We start from the raw sequence: 21,307 nt of genomic DNA, 5'->3' as shown, positions 1-21,307 counted from the left end.
AAAGCACTCGCCTTGAGCTGAAGAGCACAGGGACAGTACCCAGGCCCAGAATTCAAGCCCCATGACTAACCAAAAAAACAAACAAACAAAAAAGACAGACCAGGCTAACTCTATATAGTGTCTTCTGTCCTTATTGTCCTGCTTCTCTTCTTCCCCCAGCTCAGAGATTGGCAGGTAGGAATGACTAGGAATCATCTACCTGACCGTCACATGGTGAAAGGTGTAGAAAACCCAGGCTTCGATGAGAGCTCCCCTGATGTAGCAGCACTTGCCCTGCTATGCATGTATGCAAAGAACTTGTTCAAGGAGCTGAGAAGGTCATCCAGAGAAGTGATGGATGAGGGCCAACTGGGAAGCTCATTAGAATGGGAGCTGCTTCTGTGTCTGCCCCTAGGTCTTGCCTTCATTACTTAGAGAACTGCTTTCGTAAACCTCGCTGTTGGGGCCTGCGCTCCTCAGGACTGCCCACTCTCCTCTTCATCTTACGGTTGTAAACCAAAGTTAGAGGCAGAGGCCTGGCAAAGGCCCATTACTCACTTTTAATGAGACAGCCAGGGAAATAAATTGGCATATGTTAGTGAAATGGCTCATCAAGGTGAGTAATTATCTTCATGACTGGGGCAGTTTACCCTCAGATGAAAGAACTGGCATTTCGTCTCTCATTGGGTGCTGGCTCTCGAGATGGCGGGGGAGGGGCAGGAGGCCAAGGGGAGCTTGACCACGGCTCACAGATCCCTCCACTTGTCTTGTCTTGCTATTTATTCACCATGGATTTGTTACTCCCCCAATTCCAAAAGCCTGACTTAGCTGGGTGCCAGTGGCTCATGTCTGATGTCTGTCATCCTAGCTACTTAGGAGGTTGAGATCTGAGTACTGAGGTTCCAAGCCAGCCCAGGCAGAAAAGTCCATGAGACTCTTATCTCCAACTAACCACCAAAACCTGGAAGTGGAGCTATGTCCGAAGAGAGAAGAGCACTAGCTTTGGGTGGAAAAGGCCCTGGATTCAAGCTCCAGTCCTGGTACCAAAAAGAAAAAAAACTCCAAAGCCTTTATGAGGACAGGCTACACAACTGATGACAGGAGAATAGAAATCTGGAGGAGAAAACACTAAGCAGATGTTCTATAGATATGTGTATGTTGCATGTACATGCGTACATGTATGGGGGGGGGAGGGAGAGAGGAGGAGGGAGGGATGGGGACAAGCCAGATATCTTACAGGGCAAGCTATCAAGTGTTTATTTCTGATTCTGGCAGCCTCTGCTAATTAAAATAATCCTCTTTTTGGTCCAGAATGGAACATTAACTCAAGTCTAGCCTTTCCCGTTTCCTTTCCTGTGCATTGAACTCCTAACCTGTACAATTAGCATCTAGCAATGCCCAGGTCTGTAGTTGTCCTTCCTACACCTTTTATAGTAAAACTAATCTATTGCTATTTTTTCTTTTTTTTTTTTTTTGGTCTTATGGTGATTAGCTTGTCCTTCAAGATACACCATTGGCTCAGGCCAGGGAAGAGAGGGTTACTTGGTTCCATTCTCTCTGCTGTTCTCAGGATGCAGAACATTACATAACAGAGCAAGTTTCTACCTGCCCTCAACACCTGTAAGACTTACAACACAGGGAACACTTACAAGAAAGTGACTGAAGGTATTTCCTTGTAGAGATTGTCTTTCACAGGTTTAGAGTGAATTTGTTGACCAATTTTGGGTCATGACATGCCTTCTACATTAATATCATCCTTGATGCCTCTTATTTTATCAGTTGTCTTCACTATATAGTAAGTTTCATTCTGTGTGTGTGTGTGTGTGTGTTTGAATGTGCTCAAATTGGAGTTTGAATTCAGGGCCTGGGCACTAGCCCTGAGCTTTATTGCTCACGGATAGTGTTCTACCACTTGAATTACAGCACCACTTTTGGTATTTCTGGTGGTTCACTGGAGATAAGGGTCTCATAGACTATCTTGCCTGGGCTGGCTTTGAACTGTGATCCTCAGATGTCAGCTTCTAGAGTAATTAGGATTACAGGTATGAGCTACTGGTGCCTAGTCTGTGACTGTTTTTTGAGTTCCATCAATGTCTACAACTAATCACAGTGTTCTTTCAGTCATCAGAGCTCATGAACATGGATTCTTGCAAATGCTGCATCTTTGTGAGGCCTTTACATGTTATTTTAAGCAATGTAGGGATTATATACAGGTATTAACACATTCATTCTAGCAACTAACAATATACTTGGCAAATAATACAAGTTGATTATAATCAAAGAATGGAAAATTACAGGTCTGAGTAGGTCAGGCCTCCAGCTGGCAGGCTTACTCTATAACAAGACTGATATTAATGGTGACAGAAAAAAAATCGGAAATAATCCAAATAGCTTTATGGGACCACTTCAATTCTTTTGGTTTGACATGAGGTTCTAATTAGGATTAAAATTCTCAAAAGGGACATTGGTAGGAGCCTTCAGGATTCCTGACAATATCCATGGCTTGGATTAAAAAAAAATCTTCCTCCTTGTTTCTCTCTGAGCATCTCCTGGGAGCAGAAAATGGGTTGTTGGGCAGTGGTGGGTCATGTCACAACTTGTCCTGGGGAGGAGGGACCCAGAGATGGCCAGGCTGACGGTATGACTCCTATCAGGATAATAACTGGGAATCTCTTCAGTATCCAGATATGTGGCCTGTGAAATCTATCATGTGTATTCAGTTTCTGGGGTTTCCTGGGAGTATTTTAGAGCAGGCAGGGCTGCTAGTCATGTGAGGATGGTTTCCTCAAGTACTTCTCTGTGTTCCAGAGCCCAGATCAAGAGTCTGAGCAGGGATGTCACTGCCAGGCCCATTCAGGGATCTGTACTCCGTCTTTAGGAAAGTCAGGGGTAGGGGTGGTGGTGGTGGTGGTGGTGGTGGTAGGGCTGGCTTAATCCCCTGACCCTCACTGGAGTCCTTCAGGACACTCACCATTTCTGTCAATGGCAAAAGGCACATCCGTTGTGACGATTTCGTAGTTGCAAATCTGGCTGTACTGTGGGGAGCAGTCCTCATCGATGGCCTCCACTTGCAAGATGCTGTCGTAGATCTTGCCTTCTGTCACCACAGCCTTGTAGGCTGGCTCTTTGAAAGCGGGAGCAAACTCGTTGACATCCTTCACCTGGATATGGACCACAGCCCTGGAGCATGGATCAGAAAGACAAGAGAGAGTGTCATAGCTCCCAGCATCCCCGCCTGCTTCCTGGGGCACTGACTCAGCCCAAGGGCAAGTGTGGGGGGAGGCAGCTCAAGCCGGGCTGGATGACTGCTGCCTGAGTGCTCTGTCCTCCCTCCACCGGACCCACCTCCCTGCCCCACTGCCCATGTTCTGAGTGAATCTTCCCCAGAAAATCCACCATTCTTGTCCTTCCTGTTGCCTCTGCCCTCAGCAATGTATTTCTTGTTTATCTGCTCCCTTTTCTCTTTTCTACTCATCTGTTTACACATCCTTCCATTCGGGAAGAAAGGAACCTCACTGTGTTAAGACTCTGAGCCAAACTTGATCATGGACAGAACAGACACAGCTCAAGATGGGGAGTCTTGTGACAGGGAGAAGCACGAGGCACTGTGGAAACCCAGAGCAAAGTCTCGACTAGGTCTTCAGGGAAGAGTAGGCTGAGAGAAGGCTTCCTGGAGGAAGTGACCCCTTGAACTAGGTCCTGCAGGTGGATCTAGGAGTAACCTCCAGGCAGGAAATATAGGTAGAATATTCCTAGAGTAGAAAATGGTTTGTGCAAATGGCCCTAGGGGGCTTGGAGAGCAGGTGTGACGTATCTGCAGGGTGAACGGAAGGGGGGCAGTGTCTAGGTTGCTCTGGCTGGGCACTCACTCACTTGTGTGACTTCTTCCAGGCTGTCTCCCGGGGCCCGGCACCACAGTCATAGGCCTGGATGATGAATGTATACTCCTTCTGCAACTCACAGTCGATGGGACTCTTGGCGCGGAGCCGGCCCTCCCCGGATGTCTTGTTGAGCACCACGGCCTCAAAGGGCAGCTCCTGGCCGTGTATCTTGAACGCACAGATTTCCCCTGTAAAAAGACATTGGACAGTGAGGAGGGATGCTGGGAATTGCCATGCTGGGCCAGATTCACAAGCCAAGAATCTCCAAGCAGTTCACTCTACACATTTCGAATTCTCAAACCGAACTCGTTGCTCTCCAGAGATCCTGACCAATGTGTTCACTTCATGGAGATAAAATGGAAATGTCTCATGTGTGGCAGTGTCACTCATCAGGTATTCCTAGTGGGGGCAAAAAACGGTGAGTCCCTGTGCTGCAAACAGGCTGAGCTCGCCAGTTCCCCTGGGTTCCCAGCAGGTTACACATTCCACTTGCCCTTTGCTCAGTCTGGGTTTAAGGGATTTGCCTAGGGTCAAAAGACAAAGGAGTGCAGAGGGGAGGGAATCAAAGCTTTTCAGTCTTTTGCCCTGTGGCAGCATTCTTAGTACTGGAAAGCTGTGTAGCTTGGAGGAGCAGATGATGAATTTGGAGCTGCTGATGGATACAATAGCCAGGTGTGGTGGTACACGTCTGTAATCCTCATTACTCAAGAGGCTGAGGTAGAAGACCTTGATCTGAGGTCAGCTATGTTTTCTGGGTCTGGGGGCTGGTTAGTGTGAAATCTTATTTAAAGAAAAAAAGGCAGAAAGGAAGGAAGAAAAGAAGAAAGGGGGGGAAAAGGAAGAACGAAAAGAAGGGAAGAAAGAAATATAGAATCCTGGACCTCACAGATCTTCTGAACCATACCAGTGTTTTTAGTGGGATCCTCGAGTCTCTACTCCTGTTTTTCTGGTTGCACCTCCCATATTCCTCCAGTAACCCTCTTCACACACCCTCTCCTGGAGGAGACAGGGAATGGCTCCAAGTGGCAATTTTCTCTCTTGTACCAATGGGGGTGAGCGTCTGTGAGTTCAAGATTCCCTGTGGAACCTGAGAAACTATTCTTGTTAGAGAGCTGACTGTGGTGTGGGTTGATATTTATTACGACCATTTCTTGGCATTCAAATTATAAGGCTGTATGAGTGTCTCTCTTCCCTCCCCCCTTTCTCCATTGGTAAATAGATATTTACTTCTTAACGCCAGAATGTAAACAAGTTCTGTATATTAAGTGCAATGTGCCTCTCCTATCTTGAGAGAGCTGGTAGGCTGTGAGCACTGTACAATGTGGACAGTGTGAGCTTGGGGTAGAGTTCTGGATCCAAATTTCAGGTTTGCTTAACCAGTAACTGATAGGTTGAAGCCACACTGTACAGCTTTTCTGGGTCTCAACTGTGCCACCTGTGAGACAGTCTAGCTTGTGGTATGGGGAGAAGGCACACTGACTTCCAGTCCTCATCCTTGTCTGACACAGATGACCTTGTTATGACCCAGGCACACTGCCTGGACCAGGAAGAGGCAAGTATGGTGCCAAGGGGGACACCGAGGAAGCCTTGATTAGCCTTACCTCGGCCCAGGCTCTGCCCAGAGCCGACCTTGAGGAGACCACATAACATGACTAGCTACCTGCCTGCTTGGGGCAATGAGCTTGGTAACTCTAATCAGAGAATCTCATTTGACTTTTATAATAAACTTGCAAGGTATCTTCTAAAACTTCTATAAGTATGAGGAGGAGGAAAAGGGAAAGGAGAAAGAGGAGGAGGAGTAGAGGAGGAAGAGGAGGAGGAGGAGGAGGAGGATCAGGAAGGCTAATGACTTGTCCAAGGTCACAGAATTAAAGTTGAGTCTTGAACTCAGGTAAGACCGACTTCTAAATCCAGTACCTTCCACTATGTCATGCCATCTCCAAAAAGCCCCAAAACTTACAGAGGGGACCCCCCCCTCGCCAGCGACATGTCCAAGAACGAATCATATGGCAATTCAAGTCTCGCTCAGGAGAGACGTCCCTTGTTTCACATACGGAAAGCAGGCCCTGGTCTCTTCCAAATAGTGTTTTCCACCATGTTCAATCAATAGCAACGTTACCTCCAGGCTTTTGCTTTCCTTATTATTTCTTCGATCTTCAATTTCATTATGAACATTCCATTTTCTCTACCTGCCCTCCTGGCCACTGCTCAAATATAGTTATAGAGTAAGGGACCAGACAGACAGGCGGTGGGCCAGGATGTAGGAGGAACAAGCATTCTCATTAGCTGTGGTTGTTCAGGGATGCTGGGCATTTCAGCTCTTGCCTGTTTTGACAGGCTGAGCTCTGCTGCCTTCTGGGTGGGGCAGATTCATCTCATCCTTGAGTTTAATTTCTGCTCTGAATTAGCTGTGGTTGAACGGATGAACCTCTAAAGGGCCAGCCTTGTGATTCCATCTTAAGATCAATGCCAGTGTGAGAATGTTACCCATGTACCCACACTAATTCTGGGGCATTCTCTGCAGGGCCCAATTCTCACTGTGATTATAAGGCTAATCAGACTGTTTCTCTTTGAAGAATCAAGTTAAACCTAAAATAGATGAGGGTAATTTTCTGTTGGGAACATCTGATCACAACCAAAGTAGTTCTCAAGACTCAGCAATCCTTCACAAGAGAAAGGAGAGAAGGGAGCCCAAGGAGAAAAAGGAGAGGAGACCTAATGGGGAGGCCAAAATAAAATAAACTTCATGCTTGTATATTTCCACCCAACTTAAGCTCTATTCAGTTCAGTTGAACTAACTTCTTTGCTGTGTGGTGGTAGCAGTGGGAATTGAACCTGGAGACTCGCACAAGCCAGGCAAGCACTCTCCCACTGAGGAACTCTGCCAGGAAACCAAATCTCTTCAGTATCCAGATGTGTGGCCTATGAAATCTATTGTATATATTCAGTTTCTGAGGTTTCCTGGGGGGGGGTATTTTAGAGAAGGCAGGGTTTCCTCAAGTGCTGTTCTGGGTCACAGAGCCTAGATCAAGGGTCTGAGGGGAGTCGTCACTGCTGGGTACACCTAAGTTTGAATTTGGCTTTCAGAGTAGGGGTGGTTGACTTGATTCCCTGACTCCACTAGAAAGAGGAAGGGAGAAAGGAAGGAAAGAAGAAAGGAGGCAAGAAGGGAAAGAGAGGGGGGGGGGAGAAAGAGAGGAAGAGGAGGCAGGAAGGGAGAGAGGGAGGGAGGGAAGAGAGTGGGAGGGAGTGAGAGGAGAGAGGAAGGGAGGGAAAGAGACAGGGAGAGAGGAAAGGAGGGGAGGGAAGGGAAGAAGGGAGGGAAGGAAGGAAGGAGCTGCATCCTAAACAACTTCTGTCTCAGGGACGGGATGTGTCTGTGAAGGTATTTCAGGGCTTCTACTCCAAGACACTGCATGGGGTACAGTGCCCACTGGTCAGTTAAACACAGACTCAAACTGACTTGCTACAATGCCATCTTTATAACCCCTCAAGTCTCTCCAGATCTTCATTTCCTCACTGGTGGTACAATGACAACAAAATCATTTTGCCTCTGGTAATGATGGATAAACTTCTAACACACAGACCCTCTTCCCCACGGCACCAGACACCTGAGAACCCAGCCACTCATCACCCCAAAATGCTCAAATATTCACCAGGAGGCAGATTTAGCTTAGCACCAGTGCCTCACACCTATTAATCCTCGCTACTCAGGAGACTGAGGTCTTCCAGTTGCAGTTTGAAACCAACCGCAGCAGGCAAATCCATGACTCTTATCTCCAATTAAATGTCAAAAAGAGGAAGTGGAGACATGATTCAAGTGGCAGGGTACCATCGTTGGACAGAAAAAGTGAGAGCACAAGGTCTGGAGTTCAAGCTCCATTACCATCACACACACACACACACACACACACACACACAAAAGCAGATTTTGGAGAGAAGTAGCAGCTTACTGGATATTAGAAATAGGTGAGTTTTCTGATTTGATTCTTTGCTGTAGCCATGGCTATGTGGAGACTGCATTCGGTGTGGATGCTTACAACTTTGGGAGGAAGACAAGGGGAAGAAAGGGGGGGGGGGAAAAAGGAGTCAAGAGAAGAGGAAGCCTGATCTGCATGAAAACTCTGCCCAAGCCTTGGCCAGCCTCGGACTCTTTACTTGGGAGACAGACTCAAAATGCCCTGAGAACCAGGGGTCTGAACTGACACCTCAGCAGGCAAGAAACAGCTGACGTTTGAGTTTAGCCGAACTAGTGGACTGTTGAAAGAAACTATCAATAATTTTTGAAGGAATATGACAACCCAGTCTTCTAAAAAATCACATTCGAAAATATCGAGGATACGGTTCAAACTTATTTGACATCTAAAAAGCCCAGAAAAAATACGATCTTTTTCAAGGAGAAAGACTGAACAGAGGTCATGCTTGAGATAACATGGGTATCTGAATTCTCAAGTGAGTATACTACCTAATGTCTTCTTATAAGGCTCAAAATATAAGAAGCAAAATGAATATAATTAAAGGGAGAGATATTCACAATTATAATAGGATTTCTGCACTTCATTCTGTAATTAATAGAATAAAACAAAAAAAATCAATAACCTAAGTAACGTTCCCAGTCATGTCTTACCTAATGTGGGTAGATCACTACATTCAGCACAGAATACATTGTCCTTTGAAACTCACTTGTTGAGTTCAGAGCAACCCTACACAGAGCCATTAAACAAGTCCCAATGAGCTTGCAGGTCTCAAAATACACAGAATATATCCTCTGCCCACAAAAGAAAACACTTAGAATCTACCTTTAGCAACCAGAAATCTAGAGAAACTCCAGGTATTGAGAAACTAAACCAGATCTATCGCAGTACAAAGATAAAAGAAAAAAAATGAAAAGGAAATTAGAAAGTAATTGAAAATGAAGACAACATAAGCAGCATGTTTCAAAACTTGTGGCCTGTGGATAAATCTGTGCTTTGCAAAAAATATACAGCTTTTAAAAACTGTGATGAAATGAACGATCTAAGATCAAGCCAGAAAATGAAGAGGTCAAGGTAAGTAGACAACATAATTATTGTATTTAAGTCATATATGAAAGAATTAACAGCAGCACGTATGTATAAATATACACATATAACGAGTCTCTCTGTCCCTCTGTCTCTCCATCTCTCTGTCTGTTTCTCTTTCTCTCGCTTGCTCACTTGCTCTCCAGGCCTAGATGGTTTCTGTGAATTCTATCATGTATTTGAAAGAGGAAAAAATCCATACATAATTTGTTTTCAGAAAAATAGAGGAAAATGGAGCCCTTTTTATGAAATTCTTTTTATACACTAGTACCAACCCGATGCCAAAACATTCCTAGGAAGGGAAATTGAAGACCTTTAATGGCTATAAACATAGATATAAACATCTTCACAATACATATCAGCAAATTGAACAATTTAACACATGATTAATTAAAATTTAGATCAAGAATGCAAGATCTAGTCAATGTAATTCACCAAATGTACCAGATACAGGAGAGAAATGAACACTGTTTGCAAAGATGCATAAAAGAATTTACTCAAATTCAACACATAGATATAAGCAAATCTCCCATTAAAGGGCATGTAAGAGAAACTTCAAGTTAGCACCATACTAAAAGTGCACTATTGAAGCCTGCCTTATTAAGGTAGGATGTCTACGCCGTTTAGTATGTTTTGAGAACTTTACTAGGGACCTGGCACTGTGCCAAAGAGCCGCCCCTTTACAAGTACCAAGCTTTCTTCCCTCATACAGATGAAAAGTCTACAGCACAGAAAGGTTAAGAAACACTCCCTGTGTCACCACACAGCCCTAAGCCAGAGCTGGAATTTGCCATCTCCATGGTTTTAGAGTCCGCTTTCAGCTCACTCCTGGCTTCGCTGCAGTGTAAAAGCAATTACTACAGGAAACTAGAGGCAGGTAGGAGCCAATGTGTCTGGCTTTTTTTCCCCACACGTTTCTCCTCCCACAAGCTCTGGTACAAAAATAATTGTTGATGTGCTTTGCACGGGAGGAGGCCGAGCCAGGCTAGACAGCACATGGGCTTTGGGAAGTAGCAGAGGGAGCTGCAGCCTGATTTACACCTCTCCATCAAAGGCCCTACGAAGCCTTCAACTCACAATGGTATTTTGCTACGAAAAGTGAGCCCAATTTGCTCATTTTCATTATTTAGAGGCAGTTAATTAAAAACCCAGCAGATATTTGTCTTGCTGTCTCCCTCACCCGTGATTTCTTGGTGCCGCACATTTGCAGCATCACGGTTTTATGGCCTGACATGCCAGGAGTGGGTTCCTTATGTTCCTGTCTCCTACTGCTTTAATCTCAGAGAATGCCTTATAGCAGTGCAACGTTTCACTTGCTTTGAGCAGACAGTGCATAGGAGGACTGGGCTCTGTGTCTTCATGTGGAGACTATATGGTTGGCTCTTGGACTAGGTTGATCCTGAGATTTTACACTGGCTAGAAATGGGAGGTCAGAGTCCTGAGTCTGTCCATCCATCATCCACCCACCCACCCACCCACCCACCCACCCATCTATTCTATAATCTTTTTTTTTTTTTTTGGTTGGTTCTGGGGTTTGAACTCTGGGCCTGGGCACTGTCCCTCAGCTCTTCAGCTCAAGGTGAGTGCTCCACCACTTGAGCCACAGTGCCACTTCTGGTATTCTGGGGGTTAACTGGAGATAAGAGTCTCTCAAGGCCTTTCCTTGCCCAGGCTGGCTTTGAATCATGATCCTTAGATCTCAGTCTCCTGAGTAGCTAGGATTACAGGCATTAGCCAATGGTGCCCAGCTCCATAATTTCTTTTTTTTTTTTTTGGGTCCGGTCATGGGGCCTGAACTCTGGGCCTGGGCGCTGTCCCTCAGCTCTTCAGCTCAAGGCTAGCACTCTACCACTTGAGCCACAGTGCCACTTCTGGCTTTTTTCTTATGTGGTGGCTGAGGAATTGAACCCAGGGCCTCAAGCATGCAAGGCAAGCGCTCTACCACTGAGCTACCTTCCCAGCCCCCATAATTTCTTAATGAATAAACTTCTCTGCCCCAAAGTGGCCCCTGGTAATATTTCTCTAAAAACAAAGCTTTCATGTTATAAGTCATATAAATTTTGCAATTCCTCTATTAAGCATTCAAACATCTTTTAGTGTGAAATTACTGAAGCATCCTTGAGTAGAACCAACATTCTAAGAATACGTGCCACTGTGGATTATGAGAATTTGCAGCTCTGTACCTGTTTGACAAAGGCCACTGTGGGCATAGCGATGTCCTGTTCTAGAATTTTTAATTGAAGGTTGAACCTCAGGGAGCCTATTGACAATAAATGAGCAAGATTTCTAATGTTGAAATTAGCAAAAGAAAAAACCATGGCAACTAGCCGGCTTTTGCAGTTTATTTGTAAGGGGAGAGTGTGCAAGCAGAAAGGTTTATAAGCTGTCCAACTGAGAGGTTAGGGGATAGGTGCCATTGCCAGCAAAGTATCCTTTGTTGCCCTCAAATGAACCATCCTTATGGCTCTTGGTCAATTAACAAAAAATTCTCTTTTAAAGCTGTTGAGAGAACTCTTACACAGGCTCTAAAACTCAATTTAGGAAGTGGAATGATGGCTCAAGTGGTAGGGTGCCAGCTTTGAGTGAAAAAACCAACTGAGAGCATGAGGTCCTGAGTTCAGGCCCCAGTACTGGCACAAAACCAAACAAAAAAAATAATTTAGGCATGACCACTTCCCAGGAGTTACTCTGGCTTCCCAAGCTGGGGTGGGGACCACCTCCTTGGTCTCCACCAGGCCCTACAGCTCCCTTCCGCCCTTGGTGGTCAAGGGTGTATAAATCAAAAAATACTGCTATCATTGTTGAGGAAAAAGCCCTGCACATTCACAGCAAGCAGAGTGAGCGCTGAGGGCTGTACTGCAGACAGGCCATTTCCACACAGTGCCACCCAACTCTCGCTAGACACGTAGCCTGTCGCCAACTCTAAAATCGTCACCTGATGATTTCATTTAAATCCATGCCTTTTTTCCTTGGCTTTTGGGCACACCTTTTACCTGTGAGGAGGCCGATTTTCCACAAAATGAAAGGGAGGGATCAGTAGATCACACAGCTTGAATCTGACCAACAGTACTGTGGGATCCACTCTGAGCTTCTCCACTTCAACTTGGCTGTGTCATAAGCATGGGAATGTAAACGTTCTTGTCTTACAAGTTTCTTTTGATCTTTTTACTGTTATTGTAAAAGGGGTGCACTCAGGGGGTACTGCTTCATAGTTAAAAAATACTTTTTGATCACATTTGGTCAAAACTTATGATAGCAGGCTTGCTGTACTTCTCCTCCCTTGAGGTTGATGGTATTTGCACGGCTCTTTCCTCCTTAGAGTTACCTGAAGCAGGAATTTCCCTCATCTTCCTGACTGGCCTCCTGCTCTAAGATCTGGCTGAAGACAGGCTCTTGGGGAATATTTGTTGACTGTTGAAGAGACTAAGTGTCCACATGTTCAGAGTCAGCATGGCGTAGTGGTAAAGTCTAGAGTCTCTGCTGTCAGAGTGACGTGGCCCAATGGAGCAGTTCCAGCATCACTAACTGTGCCTGGGGTCCAAGTGTACTGACTTCTCCGGCCTCTATCTCCTTAGCTGGAAAGCAGGAAGCATGGCAGAGTCTGCCTCTGGGTTCTTCTGACGTTTGACATCAACATAGCATTTTGCAAAATGCACAGTAAGTAGAAGTAATCTAACCTCAGTAGGAACAACTTCTCGTGGAAAGGGAAACTCACTTGCTTCTGCTTTTAACCTTCCAGGACCAAAAGAGCCTCAGAGCAGGTCATTATCCTGTGTCCAAAAATCTCAGCAAGGAGTCAGGAAGCCCTTGGGACTCTTTGCCAGTTTGCTGTCAAGTCTTTAACCAGCTGCACTGCAAGTCTGCCTGGCCCCTCCCCAGGCTCTGGCTTGCTTCTGCAGCTCTCTGCAGTGAGCCATCATTGGTGAGACTCAGGTTCCAGAGCTCTGCTCCTGTGTGATGCCGTCTCTGAGCTTGAGGCTGCTGGCTTGTTCCAACCACAGTGACAAAGCGGAATCCATAGCCGCGCCTGTCCCACACTCACCGGTCATGGAGCACATGGCCTACTGGATCCCTGGGTCCACCACCCACCCCAGGGCTTTCGTCCCACTTGACTGATGAACCTGATAAAGCCCAGAGTAACCTGAATACCTTGCTCAAGGTCATGCTGCAATCTGCCTGCTCCTTTTCCTGGCTCAGGTGCTTGGCTTGCACCGAGTGTGGAAGACCCTGAAATCTGTGAGCAACTGTGTGTGAATGTCAGAGTTCATATTTCCACATCCTGACAAGTCTCGCCCATAATCTATACGGTGTAGTCAAGTTCCCAAATGCTCTGGTGCAGAACCTCAAAAGGATAGAGACATATTTTAAATGTTTAATTCAAGTTAAGGCCAGTGTCAAGGAAAATCCATATTTTGAGCCATGTAAGAAAGAGAAATAGCAGCCTGATCGATACAACAGAAGTATATGGACTCTTTGCCTGTACCATCAATTCTTGGAGCTAATAAGTCAGCATCTCAGGGGACCATTTCAAAAGTTCAGAGCTCTGCTGCTACAGGGTGTGCCTCCTCCTCAATCCTCATCTAGGGAGTGGGAGCTGAGGTCCCTCCCTCACCCAGGGGCCAGGTGAGCCCCCTGGGTGTCTCTCATCAAGGCCAGGGCTGCTCAGTGGATAACAAGAGCCTCTATGGTGGTGGGTGGGCTAATACTTCATTTCCCAGGCATCCATACCGCCCGCCACACCCCCACAGAGACATGCAGATTAAAATGTTAAACTCAGGAGAGAAATTTGAAAATCAATTTTAGGCTACTGTAGAAAAGGCCAGGGAGGATAATTAAGACTCGTAACTCCCAGCTTTAAGCCAGCTGCTTCATTTTCTAATTCTAGAGCAAAATAAAACAATTATTCCAAAAAAAAGAGAAAGAAAGAAAGAGAGAAAGAAAACAGAAGAAAATCAGCCAGTGCAGGAGGGAACTGTGGTGCGGCTCAGCATGCTCCCCGGGCTGAGAGCCAGGCACTAAGGTTCATAGGTCAGGGACATGCCCTCTGCAGGGCTGGCCTATCAGCAAGCTGACTCCCAACAACTAACTGTATTTCCTTTTCACGTAACTTTGTTTTTCTTTTCTGACAATAGGAAGCCAATGCATGTGTAAAAGGTTATGTGTTTCCAAGTTTACAATAAATAGCTTGAAAGAGCTGAAAATTACCCAAACCCTGATTGTCAGGAGCTAATGCTTTCTGAATGTAACCCATTTCCAACACAGCCAAACTCCATTTGACTTTTTTCCCCTTCCCTGCATGTGGATATTTGTATTTGAGATGCTTTGCTCTGCCTCTAATTTGCCTATTGTGATTTGCACTGAGGGGAAAAAGGGATGCTAATAGGATGCTTCATTTCCTCACTGGACCAATGCAAGTTAAATTACAGCCTCGGGATCCATCTCATTGTATAGTAAATACTCCTTGGCTACTTCTGGCTCTCCATGCAAAACATCTGCATGCATTTCACCTTTCAGGTACCCTGGAGTGGGGAGGGAGAGATGGAATTTCTCTGTCTCTCTTTCTCAGTGCAGGAGGTATTTATAGAAAGAGGATTTAACTCCCTGGTCCCTGGGTAAGGAAGGTCAGGTACCATTCCCAGTGAGGATCCCCAATCCTACATATCCTAGAAAAATAAAATCAATAGGTCATTTTGGCAGTTGGGAAGTGTGTCTAGCATGTTTCTGCATACATTTGTCTGTACACATGTATCTGTTTGCTATCCTACTCCTGCTTGGCAAATCATATTTGATCCAGAACTTCCAGGACAAGCTCAGAGGACAGTCATTTGTATCTTTTGTACTCCTTAGAGCCAAACATCCCCATGCAGGGGAAAGTAGGAATAAGTGATGGGTTATAGAGCAGGGGTAGCAGAGGAACAGCTTTTGAGGAAAAGGAGCCGGAGGCACAGGGCAATCCATTTCCTGACCACCCAACTGTCCTGAAACAGATAAACTTGTCCCCAGCATGGTTGAATTTTCTTCTTTTCCTCCCATAGGGAATAAAGTCCTCTTACATCTCCCACAGAATACAGTTCTGTGACACATGCTTGAATGCTTGGGGTTTGTGTAAGAAGTGTAGCCCTATGTTTTCTCTTTGTTTGACCTCAATTCTGTGTGGAAAGAAGTCTGGCTGGTTGGCCTGAAGGTCTAATTACAGTCTCATTGTAATCTAAATGACTATCTTAATCTTCCCTCCAAGCTCCTACATTCCGGGCATCAGCAGCTCATTCCTAGAATCCTGGTTACTCAGGAGGCTGAGATCTGAGGGTTGAGATTTAAAGCCAAACCAGGTCTGGGCACTGTCCCTTAGTTTTTCTACTCAAGGCTAGTGCTCTACTACTTGAGTCACAGTTCTACTTATGGCCTTTGGTGGTTAATTGGAGATGAGTCTTACAGATGTTCCTGCCTGGGCTGGCTTCTAATCAAGATCCTGAGATCTCAGCTTCCTAAGCAGCTGGGATTACAGGTGTGAGCAACTGGTGCCTGGTGTGAAAACTTTCCATTTCTAGCAAGTCTCAGGTATTCTTACTCCACTTTATTGTTTGGATATTTGTATCCTTCCAGTGCTCCTTCACTGTATGGTATTAGCATGAGGAGGTTGCTTTTGCTTCTGCTCAGGCTGTTTCTAAGACACAGGACAACTCTCACAATAGGTTCCCACACAATTCTGCCTCTGAATTTCTGTTTTGTAATTAAAGAGCATAAAAGACACTAAAGGAACCACCCACAATCAACAAAAAGATGAATCAAAGCAAAAAGCCATTTAAAACAGAATAAAAGGCAAATAACAAGGCTAACATAAAAATGAGCAAGATAAAACTAAAGCTCAAAATAAAAAGTTGAACATGAGAGAACTAGATAAAATATAAGCCAGGAATAAAAGTGAAAACGGGATGTATAGAAAGAGAGAGTCATTAAGTTGTAAGTCAGCTGAGAACAAATTAAAATACCAGAAACGAGCGAAGTGAATACTAAAAGAATATAATCTACAAAGTATAAAACTAGGGTAATCAGGCAATAAAGCCAAATAGAAGGAAGACAGAGTTCTCACGTAGCTCAGGCCTAAGCCTAGTTCCTAGGAGCAAAGACTATCCTGGCTGTGACAGTCAGGTCAGCCACACAACTTCCCACCTTGTCCTTTTCCTAAGCAAACACTGGCTGGGTAGAGATCCCAGGGCTTAGGGAGCAGGAACTGGAATCCCAACTCACCGACATACCAGAGAGCAGATAGCGCCCATGTCACACCATCTGGGCTTCCACTTCATTTTGAGAGGAAAAAGAGCCCATACAAATAGCCCTTTGCAGAGTGCATTAAGCATGAAGAGTGAGAGCTGCCACACCAGCTCCTCCACAGGACAAGGACAGGGTGCAGAGGTGGGGGTGGGAGGGAGGGATGGGAGGTGGGACAAGGTGCTTTGGCAGAACAAACAGCATGAATTAAGTCTGAGGAAACGAGACACTGCTCTGCTTGGGAGAGCTGCCAGCAACCAGTGAGGTGAAAGGAAGACCAGGATGACTGACTGGAAGTAAGGCCACAGCAAAGCTGTTCTAAGCGGGTGGGCTGACAAGTATGGATTTGATCCTGGAAACTGAGGAACTTCGCAGCCTTTGACAAAGGCAAGAACAAAATTCCAGGCATAGCCCCAGTGGACCAACTCTCTGCAGCTCCCTCCCAACTCTGGGTCCTGCCAGGTTGAGGGGCTGCCGCGGCTTGCACATTCATTCTAGGTCTTTGCAGGAAACCCTGCTCTAACCAGATACCCTCATTACAGGCCTTGTTGTGGTGTAGGAGTTACTGGCTTGGTCTGTGGCCATCGAACGCATGTCATAAACAGCAACTCTGTCCAGGGAACCCAGGATAGGCATTAGAGTCCCCAGATTAGGGCAAGCTTCAGGTAGCATGCTCAGTGTAATGCTACTGCTTGCACAGAAGCACCTTGGCTATATTATTTTTTTCTGAGCACAGGCTGATTGTCATAAGACTGTAACTATTTTGTTATGGATAATCCTGAAATTAATGAGTGGATGTGCAAATCCCTCAGGCGAATGTCAGGACTGAATGACCTTCTCTGGCTTTCTTTAGAAAGGATTGTGTGGGGTCATGGGTCTTGTTACTGTGGGCTAAGCTTAAGCTAAGACACCAAGTACCCAGATTTGGGTGACTCCTTAGAAGGTGAGCCTTGGGGACTGATTGGCAGGAAGGTCCCGGGAACAGTCATTTGGAGGTCCTGATCCAAGTCAAGGTTGAGGTGTATGTTACTCTTCTAGAATTGATATAAACAAACTGCCACTGACTGGATGGTTTAAATAACAGAAGTGTATTGTCTTAGGGGTCCTAGAAACTGGAAGTCTGAGGCTGAGAGGTTGGCAAGGTGTTCCCCTCTAAGGGCTGTGAAAGGAAGTGGTTCCATGCCTGTCTCCTGCCATCTGTCACTTTGTTAATGGCCACCCAGGTCTTGTGCTGTCATTTCTTCATGGTGTCTTCCTCGTGCGTCTGTATCTAAACTACTTCACTTGATGAAGTTATCATGTGGTGTTGCCCACCTGGCTCCAGGAATGACTCAACTAATTACATCTGGAATTAACCAGTTGAAAATAAGGTGCGTTCTGGGATACCTGGGATTAGCACTTTAGTATATGAATTTAGAGGAAACACAATGTCACCCATAGCAGGGGCTATAAAGGAGACACAGATAGAATCTCCTCATGCCAGGGTTTGAAACAGCCTGAAGGTTTTGGACATTTAGCATGTTCCTACTGACTAGTACAGGGTCTTTTATACATCAAAGATGGGTGAGGCCTGAGGAAACCAGCTGGTGTATTTAAAAAAAACCTGGGCTGAACACTGGGTGGCTCATACCTATAATCCTAGCTACCCAGGAGGCTGAGATCTGAAGAACACAGTTTGATACCAGCCTGGGCACAAAAGTCTGTGAGATTCTCATCTCCAATAAACTACTCAGAAAAGCCTGGAAGTGGCGCTGTGGCTCTGGTGGTAATGCTAGCCATAAGTAGAAGCGGGACAGAGCCTAGTGTCCAGCCCCAGGACCAGCCAAAAAAAACCCCAAAAAACAAAAACAAAAATGTGGTAGGTGGTTTGTCCTTAATATATGGCAATTCCTTACTACCAACCCCTACCCCCAATCAGCATCCTGGGCTCCAACCAAACAAAGGCCCTTCAGGGACCTCTATAGATTTTGGCAACAACTTTCCAGGGTCATGTGTCTTCTATCCCTTGTCCTCAAGACCAATTCAGATGTGCCCCCTGCCCCTCTCCACTTTAACGGTCACTTAGTTCCTGCCCCCAGAGGTACCTGCCTCACCTGGCTCCCTTCATCCTTTAGAAATAGCTGCGCCAGGACAATTGCAGGAATAATAATATCTCACCTCTGAGAAGTGAGACGTTCCTGCAGAACTCGCTTGTAAGAAAGACAGCCAAGGTGTTGTTTTCACTTAGCAGGTGTTTAAATCTGTATGAGACACAAACTCGGTGGCCATCACAAGGCCTTTCAGATGGGCATTTGGTATCGCAAGTCATCAGGCTCTCTGGACCACGTTATTGGAGGTAGTATGCTGTGTTCCAGTTGGGCTGCTGTAGGAACGCATGAGCCAGGATTCTGTTGGAAGAAATCAAGTGTGTTCCTGGGCCCTACCTGGCCCCTACTCAGAGCCAGGCAGCAGAAAAAGCTGCCTCAACCCCCAGAAGATGGCTCAACCTTGACATGTGGATTTGTTCTTCTACATGTCTGAATTACAACCTTTTTGTGGCTGTGTGAACATTCCACTTACACTCGAATCTGGATGGACCGGATGAGTCATGCTCAGTAAATAAAGTCCTCAAGCCCCCTTCCTCCACCTTCAAAGCTGACACGGTGCTTTAATTCTAGTACAGCCAAGCCAGTAGCAACCATGTGGGAGGCTTTCCACAACAGTCTTCCTCCCCCATTTGCCAGGGGAAGTGTACACGGAAGCACCTACCATGCGCTGGATAGGGCTGGGTCCTTACCCAGACTGAGCCTTTGAGTCTGGTGGGGAAGGCAGAAGAGAGATTTTGACCCTTGGTTGTATTTTGCTCTGACCTTATCAAGACTGATTTCTCTGTGATTCTCTACTTAGCTGCTCATGAAAAAAAAAATCACCAGGCAACAACTACATCTTCTTGGAGGCCCTGCCCTGGAGCCCTCAGACCACCTGCTCACACCTCCTCACCTGTAGCCCTGCCTAGCAGCCTGGGTTTCGCTGGAGATCAACTGCTCTGAAGGGTGGGAGGAGGGACTCTGACTGAAAATGTGGGCCCACAACTCCACAGAGGCCATGCTTGTAACTCCCAGGGTAAGTATGGAACTTACATTTTGATACACAGGAAGCTTACATCTGTAATCTAAAGTGAACCCCAGAAATAACTGGCAACAGTCTTCCTGTCTTCTCTGCACAGCAGGGCTACCTGTGGTGGGGCCTTCTGTGTCCGTGCACAGACAGGGCCCTCCACGTGTGCTGTTAATTCCAGGTGGGTAATAATGAGGCTGGGTAACATAAGCAAAGTGGACTGAAAGCTGGGAGAGAGCACTATGGCCACAGGAACACTAACATAGTGGTTCAGAGTGGATGGGCCATTATTGAGTTCCAACTGATGTGACAAAGCAAGCAGGAGGGGTCACGCTGGCAGAGATTCAGGTTTTGGCTTTTTGCAGATTTTTATATGGAAGCTCCTGACTTTTAGATGTGGAAATCCAACAAAATGAAAACACAGTGGTTTAAATGCAAGCCAGATGGTCAACTAGCCGGACTGTTTCTAGGCCAGGAGGATAGAAAGTACACTATCGAGGTGGGCCTCCTGGGAAGAACCAACTTCGTTTGTTTATGCTGATCCCAGGTTTTTCCTGGTAAATACCAGAGGCCCTCCTGATGGACATCCTGCTTCTTACTAAGAAATGCAGGTTCACACAGACCCGTGACACAAAGCTATCTCTCACTCTCAGTGTTGGCATACAATAGCTGCTGATGAATATTACACAAGACAATTAAGTTGTAAGCTGTAACAACTGAGCTGCCTACGCTCTAATTCATGAATTTTGTTAATCCTTCTTCATAGAAATAAATGGTTCGGGAGTTGCTGGGTAACAGTGCAGCCAGAAATAATACACTTATTTAGAGACAGCCTCTAAGCTTCTGTGTGAAGTGGACACCATAACCCAATAATGACAACAAACCCTTCCCCCTGAAGAGTCCATCTACTCCACAGAAGAGTAAACTTCAAGTCAGAATGTCTCAAAGTTGAGCATCCAGGAAGGCTAGCCAAGCAAGATGCTGCAAGAAGGTTTCTTTGCCTTTCTGTTTTCTTTAAGGCCTAACCAGAACAGAGTGCTATTAAAAATAATACTGAAATGCCCACGTGAAATGAATGGCAGGCTTTAGGTATCTGCAAGAAGGCTTAGCAGGCAAGCCTGGGATCCCTGTCTATTTCTTCAGCCTTAAGCCCACCAACTCCCATGCTAAGGCCTTACAGGTTCAAGTCCAGAGCAGTCTGTTCATGGGATGTGTTTTACTTTACCTCTCTCTGTGGGCAGTCCTGACCTATGTCAGAGTTCTCATGTCAGGAGAATATGAGAAGTGAAGAGAAATCCCAGGGTATGGGGCAGGGGCGCCAGATAGGAACAACCACTAGACCTAGGTGAGGATTAAGTAGTATTTTCAGAGCCCTGAAGTCAGAGGCTACGGTGAAAGAACCCAGCCAACAGGGGATGTGATTCTTGGTCAAAGGTGCATCCGGCCTGCAGTGGTAGGATGGGAGGGCATCAGGGCAATGGGTAACTGGCATAGATCTGCTGCCTTCTGCTGATCCACAGCCTGGCCCCCATGGGTGAACCCATCGGAAGCCAGTGGCAGGGAGCTCACCATCGCTGCTTGCTGCCTGGGACGCTGAGCGAGGCAGGACAGGATGAGGAGGACTGTGAAGGTCAAACACTGCAGTAGACACATCACTAGCCCTTCTTTATTTGGCTTGGCCACCACCTCAGGGCACCCCCCTCTCACCCCTCTAGCCACCTTTCCAGGCTAACCTGGGCATCCCTACTCTGCACTCCCAGGGCTCAGGGATCATCTTAGGTGCTAAGCAAGCACCCAAATATTCTAGGTGTACTGAGCAAACATAAGAATAGATGAAGTGTTGGTTTCAGAACGCTGTGTGTGCCCCAGTCCCTATTATAAAATGGCACAGAATTTGCCTATCACCTACCCACATCTATGTTTCAAATCATCTCCAGTGTACTTATAATTCTCATCAGTTACTATGATGCAAAGGCTGCACATATACTGTATTACCTAGGGAACGATGGCAAGAATAAGTCT

At 46.0% G+C, this 21,307-nt stretch overlaps 1 protein-coding gene across 3 annotated transcripts in view; it reads right to left on the bottom strand.

Annotated features, from left to right (window-relative positions):
- Positions 1-21,307, bottom strand: part of Clstn2 (calsyntenin 2) — a 355,004-nt gene that overhangs the window by 65,315 nt on the left and 268,382 nt on the right. For all 3 annotated transcript variants that reach the window (XM_070005522.1, XM_070005520.1, XM_070005521.1), the window contains exons 3-4: positions 3,853-4,048; positions 2,951-3,159 (exon numbers count right to left, since the gene is read on the bottom strand). In XM_070005522.1, the coding sequence (XP_069861623.1) occupies positions 2,951-3,159; positions 3,853-4,048 (405 nt within the window). The remainder of the gene's footprint in view (positions 1-2,950; positions 3,160-3,852; positions 4,049-21,307) is intronic.

Source organism: Dipodomys merriami, unplaced genomic scaffold (genome assembly GCF_024711535.1).
Source record: "Dipodomys merriami isolate MVZ:Mamm:240054 unplaced genomic scaffold, mDipMer1.0.p SCAF_68, whole genome shotgun sequence".
In the NCBI taxonomy this organism is placed as follows: Eukaryota; Metazoa; Chordata; class Mammalia; order Rodentia; family Heteromyidae; genus Dipodomys; species Dipodomys merriami.
This window is presented reverse-complemented; position numbering and strand designations above follow the sequence as displayed.